Here is a 22,657-nt window from a genome sequence, read left to right as displayed (position 1 = left end):
ACAGCCCTGGGAGGAGGTCTGGGGTCGCAGGTGCTCACTTATCCTGAAATGCGTGCAGCCACACACCTGGAAGATCCGCCCCGTGCTCACACGGGACCCGACAGTGCACGGAGGGTCTGGTGCATGTCCAGCAGTTCAGTCCTCACGATCATCTCGAGAGGCCGGGCAGGACCGACCATCCCCGCAGGGAGCAGGAGGGGACCTGAGCTCCAAGCGGAGAGGTGACTCGCTCAAGGTCTCCAGCCACGCTTCCTGGAAGCAGCGCTCCGGTCCAGTCCCCTAGGTCTGTGCTGGAAAGTCACGTCTCTCCAGCGACTGGCATTCACAGGTGCACTGGAGTGGGTGTGGCCTTGGGGGTGCGGTGCTCCTGTCCCCGCCCTCCCCGGGATGCGTAACTACGGATGAACCGAGCCAGCCGCCCAGGAGCCGCGCTGGGGCTTGACTGTTCTCGGTGAAGTCAGTGCCTCAGCTGTGCTGGATTTGTGGGTCTTGGAGGCACTGGTGTCTGCATTCTGGGATGTCGGGGGTCTGCTGGGTGTGCGTGCACACACACACACACACACACACACACACACACGCTCTCTCTCTCACAGAAGTAACCCTGTGTGTATGTATCTCTGCATGTTAAATGCCAGCTTGTTGCTGGATGTCCAGGTAAAGGCACCACCGAGACAGGCTTTGTTGAAACGATGGCAGAAAAGATCAGTATCTGAAGGAGGAAGAGGGACCCTTGCAAAACCACTTGCTGTAAAACAGAAACCACATCAGAAAACCTTAAACCCAGAAGGACCCTTTAGGAATCAGCCCGTTCAACCTCACTGTTTCACAGATGGAGAAACCAGAGGCCAGGAGGCGAGGTGATGTAGCTGACATCATTCAGGACACGGGTCTGTTCCTGCCTTTGAGAGCTCTCCTCTCGCCCACAGTCCCGTACCCGCCACCCACCCAGAGATCATCACATCTGTGAAGTTCTGTGTCACAGCAGGAGAGGCAGGAAACAGGAGCATTCCTTGAGGGAGAGAATTTGGAGGTCGTGAAAACATCATCCCGCCACCACCGTTATCTTTATCATCATCACCATCATCCTACCACCACCAGCATCACCACCGTCACCACCATCATCATTACCAGTATCCCCACCACCAGCAGCATCACCACCGTCACCACCATCATCATTACCAGTATCCCCACCACCACCAGCATCACCACCGTCACCACCATCATCAATACCAGTATCCCACCACCACCAGCATCACCACCGTCACCACCATCATCATTACCAGTATCCTCACCACCACCAGCATCACCACCATCATCATTACCAGTATCCCCACCACCACCAGCATCACCACCGTCACCACCATCATCCCACCACCACCAGCATCACCACCGTCACCACCATCATCATTACCAGTATCCCCACCACCACCAGCATCACCACCATCACCGCCATCATCACCAGTATCCCCACCACCACCAGCATCACCACCGTCACCACCATCATCATTACCAGTGTCCCCACCACCACCAGCATCACCACCGTCACCGCCATCATCATTACCAGTGTCCCCACCACCACCAGCATCACCAACGTCACCACCATCATCATTACCAGTATCCCCACCACCACCAGCATCACCACCGTCACCACCATCATCATTACCAGTGTCCCCACCACCACCAGCATCACCACCGTCACCGCCATCATCATCACCAGTATCCCACCACCACCAGCATCACCACCGTCACCACCATCATCATTACCAGTATCCCCACCACCACCAGCATCACCACCGTCACCACCATCATCATTACCAGTGTCCCCACCACCACCAGCATCACCACCGTCACCGCCATCATCATTACCAGTGTCCCCACCACCACCAGCATCACCGTCACCGCCATCATCATTACCAGTATCCCCACCACCACCAGCATCACCACCGTCACCACCATCATCATTACCAGTATCCCCACCACCACCAGCATCACCACCGTCACCACCATCACCAGTATCCCACCACCACCAGCATCACCACCGTCACCACCACCATCATTACCAGTATCCCACCACCACCAGCGTCACCGTCACCACCATCATCATTACCAATATCACCACCACCAGTATCATCACCGTCACCACCATCATTACCAGTATCCCCACCACCACCAGCATCACCACCATCACCACCATCATCCCACCACCACCAGCATCACCACCGTCACCGCCATCTTCATTACCAGTATCCCACCACCACCAGCGTCACCACCGTCACCACCATCATCATTACCAGTATCACCACCACCAGCATCACCACCGTCACCACCATCATCATTACCAGTATCCCCACCACCACCAGCATCACCACCGTCACCACCATCATTTCCAGTATCCCCACCACCACCAGAATCACCACCGTCATCACCATCATCATTACCAGTATCCCCACCACCACCAGCATCACCACCGTCATCACCATCATCATTACCAGTATCCCCACCACCACCAGCATCACCACCGTCACCACCATCATCACCAGTATCCCACCACCACCAGCATCACCACCATCATCCCACCACCACCAGCATCACCACCATCATCATTACCAGTATCCCACCACCACCAGCATCACCACCGTCACCACCATCATCACTACCAGTATCACCACCACCAGCAGCATCACCGTCACATCACAGCGACGGTAGCAGTCCACTGGTTCTGTCAGGCTCTCTCTTAAGCGCTTTACAAACATCATTTCCTTGAATCATCCTGACAACCAATATGTGTTATCCCCACTTTCGAAGGAGAAACCTGGGGCTCAGAAAATGGCAGGTGTCTGAAATCCCACGGCTGGTGAGCTGCAGGGCTGCCCATGGTCACAGTTTGCCTGGTGCACAGATCGTGGAGGTGCCTCACGGTGGCGCTGGGCATGTGTAAGGAGGTTTGGGGGCAGTAAAATGAAGCACAGACGCCTGGAGGGTGAGCAGAGCAGGACAGGGCCTGCCAGCCTTGCAGCCCTGCCTGGGGATTGGGGAGAGGCCGTGCAGGGGGCTCCTCTGGGCTCAGTGCAGAGCATGAAGCCCCGGGAGAGCTGTTCCATCTCCGGCCGGGCCCCAGCTGTCTCTCCCTCTCTGGGCCTCTGTTTCTTCACCTGTAAAATGAAGAGGCTGGACCAGACCGTCTTTCTGGCACTGCCATCATCGGATGCTCTGTGCAATTGCCCATGTCACGTGGCCACGCTGTGTTAAGCACAGATGGCTCCCTGGAGAGGGTGGGGTGCATCCTGAATGGGTTTAAAAGAGGGAAGGGGCTTCAAGTGACAGAGAAGAGAGCATCCCAGGCTGAGGGACGACTGTGTGCCAAAGAATGAAAGGACAGAATCAGACCATTGTGGACGTATGGAGCTGAGGAGTGAGGTGTACGAACATGAATAAGGCCCCGAGGCGGGACTGGTGCACAGCGTGGTGCGTGCGTGCCACAGTCTAAGGGTCTACAAGGCTTCATAGAGGAGGGGACTTCTTGTGTGCGTCCTGAAGGATCAATGAGAGTTCGCTGGGCTGGCAAAGTTGGCAGGAGGTGAGGAAATGCACAGTGAGGTGGGGGAGGCGGAGGGGTATTTAGGGTGACGTGTGGCAGCTCAGTGTGGCCTGAGTTGGGGTGGGAGAGGCAGAGAGGAGGGAAGGCACTGAGACCGGGAGGCACTTGGCCCTGGCGGCCAAAGGCCCTGAGTCTACAGCTGACAGTACGTGTCGTCCTAGGGAGCCATGAGCGGCCTCTGAGCAGGGGCGTGACACGACAGAGTCCATGTTTTAGAAAGACACCCCCCCCATGATGTCCTGGATGTTTTTGCAATGAGTTGTTCCGTTACTGACACTAACCCACCTTTGCAGCCCTGAGCAGCTAGACTCTTGGTAGCAAACACCATGCGGGGTTGTGCCGGGCCTGGGGTGCCGCTGAGTTGGAGCGGCTGCGCTGGAGCCCTGGGAGCTGTGCGGGCTCACCGTGTGCAGGGTGAGCGGGCACGGTGCCCCGTGTGTTCCAGAGCCTGCACGACACGTGAACGTCCTGTTTATCCGAGTCAGCGCCTGGCAGTGACCGCCCCGGAGGGCGGGAACCACTGCATTCCCACCAACCTCACGTGCGCAGGGTACCAGGACCACGCAGGCAGCGGTCAGGTGACAGCCTCGGCTCAGGTGTGAGCAGGTGTCCAATACCTACGCCCCTCCATGGAAAGGCTGCCTGGGAGGCCGAGAAGGACTTGGGGGAGGGGCCGAGAAGGACTAGGGGGAGGGGCTGATTGGTGACATCACCCTGGGCGCTGGGCTGGCCCTGCTCCCGCCCCTTCCATCCGATGCCATCCGAAGGGATGGGGCCCAAAGGGGAGGCGGTGGCTTCATTTGGTGAAGCACAAGGGTTTGGTAGGTGCGTGACTGGTTTTTTGCTGATTCTACAAGATACAGTGGGAGGAGGAACCCGGGCCGCCGACTAGGATGCGCTGCTCGGATCTTCCCAACGCCTGTCGGGCCGGCCACGTGCACACCTCTGGCCAGCAGGTCCCATGGTTCTTCCTGCGATGGCGGATGCGCTGTCCCGCTGTCCGGCCCAGCTCCTCGGCCGCACGTGGCCGCCGAGCACTGGGAGTGGGGCGAGCACAGCGGGAAAGTGAATTCCGACGTTTACTTCATTTGAGCACAGACCACCGCCTGTGGCCCCGACGCAGACAGCACAGCTCGGGGGCGGGGGGGGCCAGGTTCTCCCCGTGATGACAGAGGCCAGAGCGAGGCTGCACTGCCGCGGTTTGCTTTTCCCCGGAAGGCTCCGTAGCCCCTCAGGCCCTCCTGAGGAAGGGGGTGCCCTGGGGGTGGAGCCCCAGATAAGCCTCTGCTCTCTGTGCAGGCTGGCACCTCGGGGGCAGGGGCGGGAAGCAGGACCAGCTGGAGGCCAGTGGGCAGGACGTGGCAGAGAGCTGTGGGCAAGGACTAGTGGTCATGCTGGGGTCCGAGGCTCGGAACCGGGGGGCACCTGGGGGTGTGCGGAGCCTGTGGACACGAGGCCTCTTTGGAGTCAGGCCGCGGCCGCAGGACCGTGATTCCTGCCACCCCGTGTGCAGCCTGGGCGTCAGGGTGGGGCCGTGGTACCAAGGGTCCACCGGAGAAGGCCTCTCCGCCGCCCGCCCTGTGCTCGGGCCACGTGTTGCCCACAAAGCCCACTGCTCAAGCCACTCTGCTCGACAGGCAGCCAGGGAGGGTCCAGCCCTTCATGGAAGTGTGTCCCGGGCGGACCCTGGTGACCGAGGCCTGGACAAGCACAGAGGGCCGGGCGACGCGGGCTCTGAACTGACCTTCCCCGGCCATTGTGAAAAGTGTCTGCAGGGCCGGGGCCCTGGGCTCTGCACGTCCCCACACTCACGTGCTGGGCGCCCGCTGCCGACGGAGGGGCGGGAGGTGGGGCTCCGGCTGGGAGACTCGGGGCAGGTCCCGGGAAGAAGGGGGTGGGGGGTCACTGTCGGGCTGTCCTGACCACGAGCTGTTAGTCACGACCACTGTGGGAACTGGGGGAGTGTGATGGGGAAGTAAGTCAGCAGGAGAGTCACTGATGGTGACCATGTGAGGTACTGTCCACTAGTGCTCTCACGCAGCCATGGGGACGGGGTGGGGAAACCAAGGACAGGGCGGAAGGAAGGGGCGGGCCTGCGGTGTGACCCGGACCCCGCAGCGCTGCCGCCCAGCACCTTCATGAGTGAGTCGGACTTACTGGGGCGGATGGGGAAACTGAGGCTCGGGCCACGTGGCTGGACCCTCACTGGCGTGGGCGCGGTCCCAGAGAGATGGGTGATCGGAGGAAATCCTCGCGGGCTCAGCCGCGAGAGGAGCCGTCGGGGACACATTCACAGGCTACTGCGCGGCTGTACGCACTCTGCTGGTTCGCTTCTCCGCAGATACGAGTGTTCCTGGCCATCGGCCCCGCTGCAGGCACGGGCGGTGGGGGGTGGGAAGCAGGGGAGCAGGCCCGGCCTCTGGTTCAGGGATCCTGAGTTCCAGAAGAATAGGTGTGAGCGCACACGCACTCACACACGTGGACGTGCACACACGTGTACACGTACACAGGCACACTCACGTGTACACATACTCTCTTGAATATACGTACACGCTCACATAAACGTGTACACACTCGCACACACACTCAAGCATGCACACGCACGTACACACACTGACACGTGTATTCATGCATATTCGGGGATATATATACACATTCACATATGCACATACACTCTCACATACGTGTAAACACACACCTACCCACACTCAGGAACACACACACCTCCCCTAACACATGCCTATACACACGTACACACAATCACATGTGCATGTGTACACACACACTCGGACACGCGGTCACACACGCACACCGAACTGAGGTCGGGTCACCCACCCACCTACCCAGCGTGTTCCCTCCTATCCTGAACTCAGTGTTCACCCCTGAGGAGGCGTCCGTGACAGGCATATGGCCCCCGGGGAGGAGAGGCAGCCTCCTGGCAGTGCCCGGCAGGGACAAGCGGGGACATCAGGGATGGCCCGTGCCCAGGCCCAGGGCCGCCTGGACATCCGCTGGCGTCCAGAGAGGGACCCTCTCCCTGGGCTGGTCCCAGACCCAGGCCGGCCGGCTCTGCACCCAGCCCGGCAACTTGCCCCTGCAGGCGGGCCCACGCCAGCCCGCCGTGTCTCTTCAAAGACCCAGGAGGAATGCCTCATCGCTGACCTTCGCCCCCAGGAAGTCAGAGGGGACCATGGTTGGGGCCATCACAGCAGGTGGCGAAAACGGAAGCATGATTTTTCTTTCACGTCATTAAGTGGAAGAGCTGGCTTGTGTCAGGGCCAGACTGGGATGGGTCAGCCGTTTGGAGAGAAAACGATCCCAGGGACCTTGCCACATTTTTTCTAGAAGAATGTTGGACGTTCTGGTGGCCAGGTATGGAAAAAGAAAACCTCTGTACACTGAAGTCATTCATGGCCAGCGGCACGGAGGCGTGTACACAGGCCAGGCGGTGAGGGCGCCGCTGCTCCCAGAGCCGCCCCGGCTAAAAGGGGCAGTTGTGTCCGCGCGCCATGGCCCGTCACCCCGAGCAACACAAAAACACACATGAATGCGCCCTTTACAGCTGGGGCCTTGCTCGCAGGCTCCAGATAAATGACCGACCTGAGCAAAATGTAAATTTGTAGTTAGCCCTCGGAGACATAATTATAGGAGAAAAACAACGACAGTGGCATTTGGACAGGGGACGGCCGGCTCCTTTCCTGTAGCCGGGCTGGGTGTCAGGGGGGCGCCCAGGACGGGGAAGGGGAGGAGGTTGGGCCCGGACGCCCCGAGGCCGGGGCTGCAGGCCACTGTCCGTCTCCTCCCTGCCCCGGGCCTGCCCTGGGCACTGCCATTCCTTGGGCCGAACGCGGTGATCTCCGCCCCAGGCCCTCGTTCTGTGGCCGCCCCATGAAAGGGCCCATTCATGCCCCAGGCCGCTGGCTTGGGTTACCTCGGCCGGCCGGCTGGTCTCCGCCACCTCTGTTTTCTTTTCATTAGAAGGTTTCCCATATTGAAGGCCTGCGAGAGGCTGAGAATGTCGGGAGCCGCCCGCGGGGCCCAGCACCTTCATGAATGAGTCGGACTTACTGGGGCGGATGGGGAAACTGAGGCTCGGGCCACGTGGCTGGCAGATGGCAGGGTTGGGGTTTGGACCTGGGCCGCCAGCTGCCTGCTGCCCTGCTGGGAGGAGCCTGGGAAAGACGGGAGTCCTGAGCCAGTGGGCAGGGCACGGAGGTCTTTCTGGAGGCGAGGGAGGGCTAGGAGAGCTGTCAGTCCCGGCGAGGGTCTGCCTCAGGAAGTCCTGCACAGCCCAACCCTCTGCTGAGTCCTGGGTCCCTCGGCCTGGGCTGGACCCCCGCCGGGCCCAGGGGCGCGCAGCCCCCACGTGGGAGAGCGCGGGGCTGTGCGTGACATATGGCGGGAGGGTGTGCCTGTGTCTGTGTGTGACACCCTCCTCGGGAAGAGCACCCTCTCCTCTCCCTCTTTTTGCTCACAAGCAGGGCCACTGGGAAGACAGGAAGACAGGCAGAAACAATTGCGATCCAGGCGGGTGTCTGAGTCACGCCACCGTCAGTCTGGAATGTCTCCTTGGAAAGCGGCTGCCTCTGCTCCAGCCCCACCCGCGCGGCCACCGCTCAAGCCTCCCGCCCTCCCCCTCCCTCCTCCCCCCCACCTTCGCTGGGGGACCCACCCCCATCGCAGCAGACCCTGCAAAGGCCCCAGAAGCTCATCAAAGCAGCTTTTACGCATGCCCGTTGGGGACCTGAGCTGCACCCGTGCAGGAAAGCTCGCGCCAAGCTTTGTAGATAAAGATTGATTCATTTGCATTTTGTACTTTCCCTAATGTCCTCTAAGGCCTGGATTTTTTTTTTTTTTTCCCTGCTGTCAGGAAGGAGACTTGTAGGTAGGTCCTGCCCCCCGGGTGCCTGAAGGGCCAGAGGGGTCATCAAGGTCCCTCGTGTCCTGGGACCACTTGGTCCTCCTCCCCTGGACACCGCTACTATGTCCGACAGCTCAGAGACCCCCGGCCACTGTCTGGAGGAGCTGGGGCTGCCCCGCCACCCCACGGGTCCTGCTTTGCCCTCCCAGCCTCTCAAATCCTCCCTGGCTGGAGGGCATCACTGTTGCCACCTCCCAGACCAGGAGGCAGAAACTCAGAGAGGTTGCTGACTGGCGCAAGGACACACAGCTGGCCGGGCGCAGCGGGGGACAGAGGCCAGGCCTGCCTGTGCCAGCCTCCCTGCGTTCACGGACTATTTAGCAAATTCTGCCAACATTACGTCCCTAACGTGGGTTCCGTGGAGCCCACAGGGACGGTGCACAGGGCACACCTTCCTCGGCAGGTCGATGTCTGCTGCGTCCGTGCCGAAGAGGCTCTTCGTGGGATGGGGCCGCAGAGCCCCCGAATCCACACTCCCCTGTTAACCAGCAGGACCCCTGAAGAAGTGAGGGGCGCCCAGAAGGCATCTCTGTGAGGCCGGCAGCGGGCTCCCAGGGCTCAGGCGGCCGCCTGCCACCATGCCCTCACCCTGGACTCGGCCAGGAGGCCAGCGGCAGGCAGAGGTAGTCAGCGATGGGACAGTCTCTACCATGAACTCCTGCGTCCTTAGGCGGGCCCCCTGCTTCCTCCAGCCTCAGCCTCCCCATCCAGCAAAGGGGGCCAAGGAGCCCAAGATGGCAGGTGACGCTTGCCGGGAAAACTCCAGGAGGGTTGAAACACCCGACCCGGCACGTCACAGCCACAGGCCTGGTCCGGGGTCTGAGGTCTCATCTCCCAGGGACGAGGGTCTCGTCCTTGGGGATCCCACTGCAGAGGACCCACCCTCAGGGCAGGGGTGGGCATCACTTCCGAGGTGGGAGGCTGCCTGGACGGATGGGTGTCCCCATGCCAGGCGCTGTCAGTGCCAAGCTGGAACGGCCACGTGACACTGTAACCCCTGGAATCTGCTGGTTTCACTCCTCCCGCCCCTGCTCTGGCTTTGGGGCCGCGGTTTCATTTTGTCATCGGGCAGAAGTTAGGGGATGACTCAGGAGCTGACTGGCTCTCCCAGCACACGCGTGGGGCCCAGGGAGCCTCTGCCCCTTGGGGGTGGCCAGTGGCAGGCAGCGAGGGGACAGACGGGCAGTGGGAGAGCGGGGCTCCGTGTCTGTGACTTTGGGCAAATCGGGTCAGCACCCCTGCGAGGTTGCCTCCTCTTGGGAAACTTCCAGCTCTGTTGCTTCTCGAGGCAGAAGCTGGGCCTCCCACGGAGGAGACCCTGCCGGCCACGCCCCCTCCGCAGAGCCCCACGGGGGTGTCCTGTCGGGCAGCTCTTCCTGGCCAGGGGGCTGCAGCTCCACATCCAGCTGAGGGGGCAGTGAGGAGGGAGAGAAGGCTCTGGGACCCAGAGGCCTAGGTCACCAACCAGCTGGCGGCCGCTGGCCCCGGGGTTTTCACCCTCGGTACCGCCCAATAATCGTTCGTTTGGGGGCCGACCTGAGCTTCGCAGGAGGTTCAGTAACATCTCTGGTGTCTGCCTGATGGATGTCATAGCAGCCCCCCGACTGAGAAGCGCTGGGTTTCACGCCCAAGCAGGTGCGCTTGGAGGATTGGGGCAGGGGCTTGGGGGCTGTCCAGAGTCGCCAGCCTGGAGGGCTGGGCTCCCGGCTGTGTGGGGTGGCGGCCCTGGAGTAGGAGCGGCGCGCCGCGTGGCCGTGGGCGTGTGAGATGGGGAGGGTAGTAGGCTGCCTCCTAGGGTGGTCAAATTCATTCACTTGTGCAGCACCTGTGCATCAGCTCTTAGGACTGTGGTCACAGCGGCAGCACGGAGTGAGGGCCTCTGTCGCTTCTGCACACTCGTGAGAGAGAGCGCGCTTCTCACACAAGGGGTGCACGGGTGTACCACGCTGGACACACACACACACACACACACACACACACACACACACACACACGGGTGAGCTCTGAAACTGTGGCCTTTCTTAGAAACAAGAATAGACCCATTAGGAAGGATCCGGAAGGAAATACCTTCTGGGAACTTTGTCTGAGCCAGGGGACCCCCGGCATTAGAAACTTTAGGAAACCAACTGATTGAAATACCGATTAACTAGAGGGGGTTTCTTAGCCCCTTCCTGTGCCGCCTTCCATGGAGAGGGCGATCCCAGGACCCTGAGGCCCAGAGTGATGCCTCGGAAACGTGAGCCGGGGCTCGGAGCCCCTGAGCGCCGGCGGGGCCAGGAGGCGGGGCCGCTGAGCCCCCCCTGAGCGCCGGCAGGGCCGGGAGGCGGGGCCGCTGAGCCCCCAGCCCCTTGTCGATTCAAGCTTTCAGGACAACTGGCAGGAATTTCTGGAACCTCCTCAGATGCTGAAACGAGCAACCGTAGGAAAATCAGCTTTGATTCGCGGTGTGTTTCAGCTGATTATGAATTGTACGTGCGGAGCTCAGCGCTCGACCCCTGACGCAGAGCCATAGGCCGCAGGCGGACCCGGCAGCCCATTCACTCGTTTCCACACCCGTGTGCAGGATTCTGGGCCAGAGGCCCTGTGTTACCTATACCTTGCTTTACATAATAAAGGTGTTCCTAAGAGGGTGTGAAACTTGAACTTTGTAGTCCGAGCAGCGCTGGCAGCACCCTCAGGGGGAACGTGGTTCAAACGACTAGTTCTGAAAGGATGCCTTTCTGCAAAGTGAAGCGTTCCCCTCAATTTCACTTCTCAGAAGTGCCCTAAGCCCGTGCCTTGGTTTGTCTGAAGTGGGGAGGGGCAGCATCTGTTGGTGGACGCCCCCCATGAGGGCTGCCCCCTGACCTTGAAGGACCCACATGTCCACACCAGGGACCGGCCTCTCGCTCCTGCTTGCCCCAGGATAGCCTGTGTCACACACACTGGGCTGTGTGGCTTTGGGCAGATCCCTTGCCTTCTCTGGCCTCGTTTGTGATGAACCACTGAGCGGCTGACCTGTTAGGGTCCCTCCGGCTCTAGGGACCTGCATGGTTCCAGCTCCTCACCATCTGTGTTCCAGCCTGGCACAGGCCAGAGGCTGGACTGGGGGGGCCCAGAGCAAAGGCACTATGATTTTAGGGACCATCAACTCCCACCTTCAAGGCATGGGGAGACCTCCAGCTGAAGTTCCCCAAGCAGGTGCGAAGCGACAGTGGTGTGTGCGCCCCCCCCTCAGCTCATCCTCCCCGCCAGAGGCACAGGGAGAAATGTTTACCCGGTCCCTACCAGGTGAGGGCTGGAGAGAGGGCCGGGCGGGGATGGAGATAGGGGAGCGATTGGAAAGCACATGGGTACGCTCACGCCACCAGTTTGGGAAGTCGTGCTAAACCCAGCCTTTGCCTCTGAGCACAGCAGGCCCTGCCAGTTTTGGGGTGCGCTGGCAGCGGGCCTGGGCAGCGTTTGCTGGCTTACGTACCTTTCCCATCAGGACCCCCATCACTAGGGTGGATCCCCCTGAAACAAACACCTAGGAAGAGCGGTGCTTAAAAATAGCGGGGGGGGGGGGCGGGGGGGAAGCAAAGTTTGTAACTGAAGCCGCCGCCGGTGCCTGGGGGCAGACCCCGCGGCCCGCCGGAGCACCCAGCCGGCTGCTGGGAGCTTGTTTGGAGAGGACTTGGCCCGCGCGGCCCGACCTGGGAAGCGGGTGGAGGTTGCTTTCCTCCTTTCCCCACCCCGCCCCGGAGGGGCAGAGCGCTGCGCGGCCCGGGCGGGCCTGCGGTCAGGGATGAGGACTGCGCCTCCGCGCCGCAGAGCGCTGCGCGCGGGCCGGGCGCCGGCAGCCGCCGCTGCCGTTCTGGGAGCTCGTTCGCATCCGCCAGCGCGGCGAGCGGCGCGGGGCCCTCGGAGCGGGAGGTGAGTGTGGACGCGCCGCGCCCCGCGCCGCCCGCGGCTCCCGGGCAGCGGCACTAGCTCGGGCGGCTGTGGAGGGACTCGGGGCTCGGTCCCCGGGGTCACCTGGCTGCCCGCTCCCCGCCGCGTCCCCGCACCCTCGGTGGCGCGCCCCGGCGGGGCCGGACGGACCCTCCCGGCCCTCGCTGCTCCGCGGCTCGGCTGCCCCGACCTCGCTCCCCGCCCGGGACGTGCAGCGCCGCAGACGCCAGGGCGCGCCGGGGGCTCGGCGGAGGCCGCGGCCGTGCCGCCTGGCCTCAGCCCTGCCCGGCGCCCTTGACAGAGCTTGGGCCAGCTCCGCGGGACACTTTGCAAAGTGCAGCCCAAGTGGCCGCCGAGCGGTGGGTTCCGGGGAGCTGGGAGCCGCCGGGCCGGACTGCGGGGAGCGGGGGCCGGGCGGGGGGCGCGAGCGGCCGTGGGCCGGCCATTCATTTCGGATCGCAGCAGTTGGTCCCCGAGCCGGGCCGCTGCCTTCTCTGGGTCGCCCCTGGGCGTGCTGGCCCCGTGACACTCGGACACTGCGGCGGAGGCAGCGCGCGGAGCAGGGTGGGGTCTTCCGACCGGGGGGCTCCGCGCCGCTGTGCTCCTGCGGGGGGAGGCCACGCGGCGCCCCAGCCCGGCCCGCGCCCCTGGCTGGCTTGGCGCGCCGAGGGAACCGGGCCAGAGGGACCCGTGGGGACGCGGCGCCGCACGGCGGCGGCCGGAAGGGAAGGCCAGCCGGGCTCGTGGGGACTTCCCGCGGCCACCAGACCCTGCCCCTGCACTGTTCGCTGCGGGGTGGGGGTGAGGGCAGCGGGGTCGGAGGGACAGGCCTCTGGGTGCAGCGGTGGCGGTGGGGGGCTCCTGCGCCGTGGCAGCTGCTCAGGCCTTTAACCCTTTCCGGACTGGCGCTTGAGCAGACACTATTTGCTGTGTAGGGACTGTGCCACGTGTTACCGCGTTGATCCTCATATCATGAGCTAGGTGGTGCCCCATATTCTAGATGAAGAAACTGAGGGCCAGAGAGGTTAGGTAACTGGGCCAGCGCAAAACAGCTAGTGAGCAGCAGTGGCTGATAGCCCCTCTCCATTCCACCAGATAGACTCCACGTCTGCCTCTTGGTTGAGCAAATGTGCATTGAGCCCTCTCAGCGCCCCACAATGTCCCAGGCATCCCCTGACCCAGCAAAGACCACTGCCTTCCTGATAACAGGCAAGGTAACAGGCAAAATGCCGGGGACAGTATCAGACAGGGAGCTGCTGGGGCGGGGGCGGGGGCGGGGGGGGGAGGTGGGGCGGAGTTACAGTTTAAGGAAGGACAGCCAGGGCCACCTCTGAGAAAGTGGCCTGGGAGGGCATGTACCTCGTGTACCTTGTGCCCGGCCTGGCAGGTCCAGAACCACGGGGCAGAGCCTGCCAGGAGCCTCCCTGTGAGGAGGAAGAGGGGGAATCCTGTTTGAAGAAAATAGGAAGGCCAGGCCATCTCAAGGGGGACCGTGGCCCCTACAGCATCTCAGCCTGGTGAAGGATGTGTGGCCCTGCACCCGAACCCCTGTCTGGCTGCCACCCCGGGCAGTGTGGAAGCAGCAAGTCCCAGGACTTCAGGGTCAGAGGGAACTTAGAGGTCATGAACTTCAACCCCCTCATCTGGGCTTCGGTCTCCACCAGACCCTGCCTCTGGGTTACCGACTCTGCTTGAATACCCCCGGCGACGGGGAACTCACTCCTGTCACAGCAGCCAGGTCCCACCCCCGAAATCCGCCGAAGGGTTCCAAGAAAGCTCTGCTGCAAGTAGAGCAGAAAGCCTCCTACCTGTGGTTTCTGTCAACTCCAGTCCTGTCATCCGGGGACAGCACACTTGGGTTCACTCTCACACACGGTTGCCTCTGCAGAATGTTAATAGAGAGATTATGTCCCCTTTTACCCGCCTCTTTTCAAGGCCTGCGCCTTTTCCAACTTAACTTCCAGGCCAGGCACCTTCCCGCCTCCCTCCCTGGGAGAAGGTCAGCGGGTCTCCACCTGGCTTCACATTTGTGAGCACCAGGGTGGCCGGGAAACAGAGACCTGCCCTCACCTCCTTTCTTCTGGAACCTTGCAACCATTGATGGTGCCAAAGACACATGTGCTCCTGGACATGGGCTCACACTTCTGCTTCCTCCAGAGCCCTGAGACTTCCGCGCCAAGCCCCACCCCATCCCTGTTGGTTCTGACTGTAAGAATTCAGTTACCCTCTGCTTCCTCGTCCAAAAGGGAGGGGCTGAGAGTGAGGGGGAAGGCAGTGCAGATCCAGAGCGCAGGCTGCAGAAACAGCTGTCCACGGGCTGTGTGGGCAAGTCACCAGGACAGTGGGGGACTTCACAGGGCGTCATGGGACAGGCTGAGGGACAGAGCACCGGGGCACAGGCGAGCATGTCAAGTGGGCAGATCCTGCGAGGTTACTGCCCTTGGGGTCACGGAGACTCCGAGGGGTCGGTGGGAGGGGTGTGGAAGATGCAAAATACTTGAAAGGGTGCGATGTGCCAGCTGCAAGCCCAGGACAGGGAGCTTGTAGGGAAGCGTCGTGCAGCCGAGGCAGGAGGCAGCCTGGGTCCCGGCGGGCCCCGGGCAGTGTGGAAGCAGCCCACCCCCGCTGGCCTGCCCACCTTGGCTTTGGTTCACTGTAGATACGTGGTGAGGAAGAGAGCTGGGAAAGCGCATGACCAGCCCACTCTCCTGCCCGCTGCAGACAGAGCTGGAGCTGGAGCCCAGCATTCAAGGCAGCCACGGTCCCGCCCGTCCTCTCCCGGACACCCTCCTGGTCCATTCAGCATCCAGGATGCTAGCTCCTGCTTCCCACCTCGCAGCCTGGACACCTGGCGTCCTGTCCCCCATCTCCACCATCCCACCTTCCCCTGTTCCGCCCGCAGTCTTTCTGGCACCCCACCTGTCATCACCTGTGGGCCTGCCCATCCCCCGCTAGACTGTCCCCCGTGAACAGCAAGATGATGCCGTGCTCAGAGCTCTGTCCCCGCCAAGCTGTGCAGTGCACTCCGCACCCCCCGGCTGGGGGACTCTCAGGATTTCTATTGCCAACCTCGTTCTCTGATGGAATTGGGGGCTGAACTGAGCCTAGTGGAGGGAGGAGGGTGGGGACGGGGTGAGCTCTGTGAGACATCCTTGCGATTGCCTGGGGCTAGTTTATCCTCACCTTTCACCTGGTGGCCATAGCTGGGGTGGCAGACGCCGTCTTCAGGGGCTGATTGCAATCTTGTACTTCACTCAGCCCCACCATCTCCCTGGGTGGAAAGAAAAGTAAGACTGTATGGTTGGGCAGGTTGTTCAGTGCACAAGGGCGCCGAGCCTGTACTCTGCTCAGCAGGCCTCCCTCCACACACCCAGGCTGTGTCCACCCTGGGGGTGCCTTGTCCTGCACACCCAAAGGTCCTGGAAGCATGAGTGGCAGCCCCACCATAGACGTGTATGCCCTGCACGGACTGCTTTCTTTGCTCGCGAGGACCGCGCACGCGGTGCCGTCGCGTGTGCACCCTGGAAGCTGCCCTGCAGCAGGGCCGAGGCCTCTGTCATTTCAGACTCGGGATTCCCTCCTTCCTCGGGTGCTTTCAAGCGCTTCGGCCCCTCAGCCTTCTTGTGGGTCCACGTCACTCCTGCAGGTGCCCCCTTGGACTGGCTCTGCCAGGCCCCCTTGGGGAAGGGTAGGAGGCAGGGTGGCCGGGGGCTGGGCCTGGCTGTGGCCTGCGCTGTGAGTTCCTACAGCTGGTCTTCAGCACCCGTGGCCCCGCCCCTGCGCACGGCCAGCCTACGGTCGCGCGTCCTGGCTCCCAGTGACCAGAAAGTGAGATCAGTGACTGCACTGGCAGGACTTTGGGGGCCGTGACCCCGGCGTCAAACTAGAGGTTTTCTGCTCATTACTCACCCCAGTTCTTGTCAGGATTGAAGTGGTCTCTTAGAATTACATCCTTGTCTAAATAAAGCTGGCGTTTTGAAGGACAGTTCCAAATATAAGCTCCTTTTATGAGCGTGGGGAGAGCCTGAGGACGGAGGGGGGCTCCCTCCAAAATGCGGGGCTAGTCTGGGGGACCCTGGGGGCTAGCTAACCTGCCACATCTCGACACCGTCGTCCCAGGCCCCCTCCCCGCCCCGTCTTCGCCATCACCCAGAGCGAGAAGCAAGAGGGGACCACGGCCTGCCGCCCAGGAGCTGGCAGCACAGCTGTCCTTGCCTCCCCCAGGGGGTCCTCACACCCACAGCTCTCACCCTCCCACACAGGGGTGGGGGTCACTCGAGTGAAAAATGGGTTTGGGGTGAACTCAGAGCCCGGGGTCAAGGCCCGCTCAGCCTCCCCAGAGGCGGTAACTAGGCAGTGGCCCCCTGGGGGGCCCAGTTTGCATCACAGAGAGGGCCAAGGGGAGGTGGCCTTCCAGGTGCGTCCTTACGCAGCTGCCTGTCCTGGGCTCGGCCACCCACCTGTAGCCAGGGTCAGCAGCCAGTGGAGGGGGGAGGGACCGTACAGGTGAGGGCAGGTGGACGGGACAGGGACCCGGGACCAGAGCAGCCTGCTCCGCCGTCTCCAGCCCCCTGGCGGGCAGGCAGGCGGGAGCCAGCGGCCGGCTGTCTGCTAACAGCCTCTGTCCTGACTCTGGGCTGCTCGCAGGCGGGCGTCCCAGCCAGCAGCTAAACAGAATCCACATTCATGAGCGGCCCTTGAGTCTTTCCAAAGGCCCGGCCCGCCGCCCTGCAGAATGTGACCATTGCATTTTCTGAATTCCTCCGGGGTGGCCGGGCCAAGGTGGCCGTGTGTAAACGGGGACTGCTGCTCCGGGCCCTGCATGTGGCCGGCCGGGCGCTGCCCTCTGGGGACGCTGCAGAACCGGGTCTCGCTGGGTTCCTGGCTAGGGGCGGGGCCCGGGGGGTGGTCAGTGGGGAATTGCCACGGCCGTGGCTGGGCGGGGCGAGGGAGCCAGGACCAGGTCCTGGTACTGGAGGAGGTGGCCCCATTGGCGGAGGCTGTGGTGCTGCGGGCCGGTGGGCACCTCGCGTCCTACGTCAGCCCTACTCAGCAGGAACCTTGTTTTTAAATATATATAGAGAGAGTTCATGTATCAGAAAATTCACCCTTTTAAAGTGTACACGCCGCCAGTGGTTCTTAGTGTGTTCACAAGGTTGTGCAACCATCACCACCGTGTTGTTCTAGAACATTCTCATCACCCCAAAAGGAAACCTGGTACCCACTGGCAGTCGCTCCTGCCCCTCCGCCAGCCTTGGCAACCGCTAAGCTACTTTCTTTCTCTACGGATTTGCCCATTCTGGACGTTTCACGTGAGCGAAACCACACAGTGTTTTTCTCTCCATGACTCTCTTCCCTTGGCGTGGCGTTCGCCGGGTTCATCTGCATTGAAGCCGGGATTGAAACTTTGCTGCTTTTTAAGGCTGAATAATATTCCAGCGTGTGCACGACCACGCGGTGCGTATCCATCGTCCGCGATGGACACCTGGGCACTTTCGCCCTTGAGCTGCGTGGATGACTGTGCTGTGAACATGCGTGTACAGGCGTTTGTGGGGACGTGTGTTTTCGGTTCTCGTGGGTAGACATCCGTGGAGTCACGTGGTCACTCTAACCTGTCCAGGAGCTGCCAGACCGTTCCACGCTCCAGCTGCACCATTTCCCGTTCCCGCCAGTGGGTAAGGGGATGGGGACCTTACCCTCTTTCTGTGGACAAGGAAACTGGGGCAGAGAGGCAGAGGCGCTGGCTTGGGGTCACTTGCCAGGAAGAGGGGCCCGGATTCAACCTCTGCCTGGACGCAAAGGGGAGACGGAGGCAAAGAGTGGCCGTCATGACCCCGAGGCCATGTCTTTAAGGACAGTCCCGCAGTCTTGCAGGAGGCTCTGGCCCCCGCCCCTCCCAGAGGCATCTCCCCTGAATGAAAGGGAGGCCAGGTCCCCTTGAGGCCAGACCCCGCTGCTCTGCTAAAACTGTATGGTTGCTTGCCCTTCCCCCAGCCTTCCCGAGGGGTTTCTTCCCAGGGTGACTGTGCCCTCCGAGAGGGGCAAGCACATCACTCAGGGACACTGGCTCTGAACTGACACTATTCCCAGGAGATACCAACATCACTTGCTGAGATCAGGTGACCTATGCAGTGTTAGCTCAGGTCCGTCCAAAAGTGGGCCCCGTAACCTGTTCCGTGATTACTTCCATGGTTCCAGAGCACACGGTCAGAAAAGACAAGCCCAAAAACTAGCGGGGTCCACGGTTCTCACCCCAGAGAGGTTACAACACTTGCCCAAAGCCCACCCAGCAGAGAGCAGTCAGAGGGGTCGGGGGCTGGGGCCAGGTGTGCCCTCCAGCTCCGTCCAGGGGCGTGCCCTGCCCCGGGCACTCCCAGGCTGGCTCTCGCCATGCGGCCAAGCACGTCACGCTTGGGCCCAGCACAGGGAGCGAGGCGCTGGGGCTCGGTACCCCGACCTGGCAGGCTGGCTTTTCCTTAGCTGTGACACGCGGAGACTGGGGGGAGGTGGGGTCCTCCCCGGCGGCCGCAGAGCGACACCGCAGGTGCTGCCTCGTGCCTGCGTCTAGCAGTCAGTCATCTGCGCGGGACTGCCCGGGCCAGGCTGTGCTCCAGGCCCGGGCCGCTGTGACCGGGCCACCCCCTCAGTCCTCCTGTGGGCAGCGACTCCAGGAAAGGGGCGAAGGGGGCGTCTGGGTGGGGTCAGGGGAGGCCGGGAGGAAGAAGGTGTTCCAGGGGCCGATCCTAGAAAGAGGAGAGCAGGACCAGGGGAGGCCGGGGGGCAGCACGGGCCCGGCCAGCCGCCGCCCTGGGGAGAAGAGGGCGAGGTGAAGCGGCCGCCTCCCTCACACAGCTCCGGGTCAGCCGGGCTGCGCACCCGCCCTGGTTCTTGCCGCACCCTTCTTTGTCCCAGGGGCCCGGGGGGCCACGCGAGAGCAGCCGCGGGGAGGGTGACGCCCTCGCGGGGCCCTGGCCAGGGCTGCAGGGGGCACGGCCCCCCTTCAGCAGTCACACCCCCACTCAGTTGTCGGGCTGGTCTGCACCACGATGGGAGGGTGGGCACTTGGCCGGTGCCGGAGCGGCGGCCAGTGCCGGGCGTCCGTCCCCCAGGAAGCGGGGCCGCTGAGGCACAGAGGGAAGGGCCAGGCCCCCGCATCAGGACCCCGAGGGCCTGGGCCCGGCCAAGGGGCAGGTCGGGCCGCCAGCGCATCCGGCCCACCTCCTGGCCTGTAGAACCCCTGAGAGGCCGGAGCTTCGCTGCCCGTGCCCCTGCCCCGCGGGGCCGCCTTCAGATCGAGGGAGCCCGAGGCCGAGGCCTGCCCTCATCGCAGCCAGTGGCCGTGTGCAGCCGTCGGAGCAGGGGTGTGCGTGCATGTGGGCGTGTCTGTGAGCCTGTGCCTGTGTGTATTGTGGGGTGTGCACGTGTTGAGTGAGTGTGCACACGAGTGTGTCACGTGTGTGGGTACTTGTGAGTGTGCTTGTGTGCGTGTGGGTATGCACGTGTGTGTGCCTGTGTGCACATATGTGAGTGTTGTGTGCATGTGTGACATTGTGTCATAAGTATTGCACGTACACATATAATACGATATAACCAAAGTACACAGGTAAGTTTAAATGTTCTAGAAACTACATTTAAAAACAAAAAAAGAAACGGGTGAAATTAATTATATTTAAAACAGCATGTCCAAAAGGCCATCACTCCGACATGGGATCAGTACAAAATCAGTGAGGCAGTTTAGCTTCTTGAGGTCCAGTGTGTGGTCGTGGCCGCCGTGCAATGCTGGTCTCCAGGTGCCCTTCAGCTGTGGAATCCCTGACGCCCACCCCTAGCACAGGGCCCCTCCCCCATCCAAACCCTCCTCACCCTTCTGACCTGCTTCCTCCAGGAAGTCTCTCCAGACTGCACTTCCCTCTCTGGGCCTCAGTCTCTCCAGGTGGGGTTTGTGACCCTGGAACACACTCCTGTCTCACCCAGGTCTGCTGAATCAGAACTGCTAGAGGGGGGCCTGGGGTCTGCATCTTCATAAGCTCCCCTGGTGCCGTTAAGGCTTTACCCACGTTGAAGTTCAAGACCCTCTTAAGCCCTTATCTTTTTGTCCCTAGATGCCACGTTCTAGGTACGCTGGACAGCAGCTGTGCCCACGCACACCACTTCCTTGCTCACCACCGTATCATTACACATGCTGTTTTCCTCTCTTTGGGATGTATGGAAAACTTCTATTCATCCTTCAAAACCCACCTCTAACATTGCCCTGCCTTTCCTCTGAGAAGGCTTCCCTTCCACGGGAGCATGAGTCCCCTCCCCTCCGTTGCTCCTTCTTAATTCTGCCCTGCGCACAGTGGTTCCATGTCTCAAGTCCCTGGTGTGCGGTGCCAGCTCCTCTCCGAGCTCCCGGAGTCTGGCCAGGCCCCAGCATGGAGCGGCCTGTGAGCATGGATGTGGAATGAATCCGCGCGTGCGTGGGTGGGTCGGTCTCTGCAATCTCAGTAAACATCTGGCCACAGGGCCTGGCAGGAAGCTGACCTCGAGGGTACCACTCGGCTGGCAGCCGTCTATAAATACATTCTAAACTCGGACCAGCCCACATGCATTCCTGCTCCCGGAGTGCCCTCCCAGTGGAAGAAAGGCAGCCGGCGGCCCTCCAGGCCTGGCCGGGGTGGTCGCTCCTGGCGAGCAGGAGCATGCCCGCTCCAGGGTCAGCTCAGGGCCCCCGAATCCAATTGTTATGTGAACAAGCTCACCGGCAGGCCAGCGCCCAGGCTGCGTCTAGCTCTGAGAAAGGCTCCCGGTGCCGGCAGCGTGCTTTTCTTGGATGTCCAGGCTGTGTTTATGCCGGGCCGGTGCCTGGGGAATAATTAAAGTCTCAGAGGCTCCGGAAGGGCCTGCCTGCTGTTCGTAGGTGCTGAATCTGTGTGTGCAGGCCCGAAGCCTCCTGTGCCGTGTTGCCCGGGGCCTGTTGAGCGAGAGATTGAGGCTGGTGTTCAGGGGGCTGTGAGCTGAGCCCCGCAGGGCCCAGGAGACCCCGTCGTGTCGGGCAGGACGAGGGTCATGGGAAGGGTCAGCCAGGCTGGGGTCCTCAGTGTGTCCCCTCCTGGGCCCTCAGTCTCCCCACTCGCCCCGCAGCACAGCTGTGCCTCCTGGCACAGGGGCGCAGCCCTGTATGGCCGGCAATCGGTCTGCAGGGGCTTTGCCAGCCAAGGGCCAGGCCTGGTGTGTGGCGATGGACCATTGTTCCCCCAGAAGGTGGAGTGGACGCCATCTGGCAACCAGGCGTCTCGGGCACGTGTCTCCAGGAGAGGTTGTCAGGCCCCGAAGTGCGGAGACCGCTTCTGATCTTCTGGTGGCCGCACGAGGAAAAGAAGCAGGTGGCGTGAGCTTTCATGATGTGCTTTATCTAGCGAGCATCTCAACGTGTCGTCTGTAGAAGTGACCAGAGAGCCATTTCACCTTCTTCTGGGCTCATCTTCGAAGGCCGGGTTTGGGGGGCGAGGAGGAGCACTGCGTGCACTCAGGGCAGCCTGGGGGCAGGGGGAGGGGGTCGCGCTCCCATCCCAGCTCCCCAGGGGCGCTCCCTCGGGTCAGGCCTGGCGTGTCCTGGAGCCCGGCTGTGCCTGGTGGGTTCATGGCCCCGGAGGCCCGGGGACGTGCAGGTTCCAGTGGGTGAGTGAAGGAGACGCGCGGTGTCCGCGGGGACTCAGGGCTCAGGGACTCCCAGCGTCGTGGTTTCCATGGGGTCTCCGTCCTCATGGTCCCCACAGACAGCCGTGTCCACCCCGGGCACCCAAACCTCTCGGCCTGCCTTTCACCTGCTCCCGCCCAGCCCCTCCCTACTCCCCTGGAGGCCGCCTTGGCCCGGGCAGCCTCAGGCTGGCTCAGGCGGCCCCCACAGGGCTGGATCAGCCCTGGGACCCCCCTCCCTGGGACAGACTCTGCAGGCGGGTCCTCAGGAAGTTTCGGAAAGGAGGAAGTTTCTCTGTGACCACAGCCAGCCAGTTAGGAAGCTCTGGAGGTGGGTGGGTGGACACGTAGACGACACGTAGGTACACAGGTCATCGTGCGTGATGCGTTGTTACACGTATAACGCTGTATAGTGCATAGCGTCGTATGCGGTGTGTCACCCTAAACATTTAACTGGTGTGAGCACGCGTGTAACGCTATGTAAGGTGCGCGCGTTGCTGCGCCCTGTGCCGTTCCCTGAGCCGCGCGCCAGGCACCGTGCTAGGATT

At 62.2% G+C, this 22,657-nt stretch overlaps 1 protein-coding gene across 1 annotated transcript; it reads right to left on the bottom strand.

Annotated features, from left to right (window-relative positions):
* Window positions 1-12,279: 12,279 nt before the first annotated feature.
* Window positions 12,280-18,087, bottom strand: LOC125962731 (collagen alpha-1(I) chain-like). Its single transcript, XM_049703628.1, has 4 exons — window positions 18,044-18,087; window positions 16,861-17,002; window positions 15,931-16,108; window positions 12,280-13,292 (listed from the first exon to the last, which is right to left on the bottom strand). The coding sequence occupies exons 1-4, from the start codon at window positions 18,085-18,087 to the stop codon at window positions 12,280-12,282; spliced, it is 1,377 nt and encodes a 458-aa protein (XP_049559585.1).
* Between the last annotated feature and the right edge of the window lie 4,570 nt (window positions 18,088-22,657).

This window comes from Orcinus orca, chromosome 20 (assembly GCF_937001465.1).
Source record: "Orcinus orca chromosome 20, mOrcOrc1.1, whole genome shotgun sequence".
In the NCBI taxonomy this organism is placed as follows: Eukaryota; Metazoa; Chordata; class Mammalia; order Artiodactyla; family Delphinidae; genus Orcinus; species Orcinus orca.
Note: the sequence above shows the minus strand (reverse complement) of the source record. Positions and strands in the feature narration are given on the sequence as shown.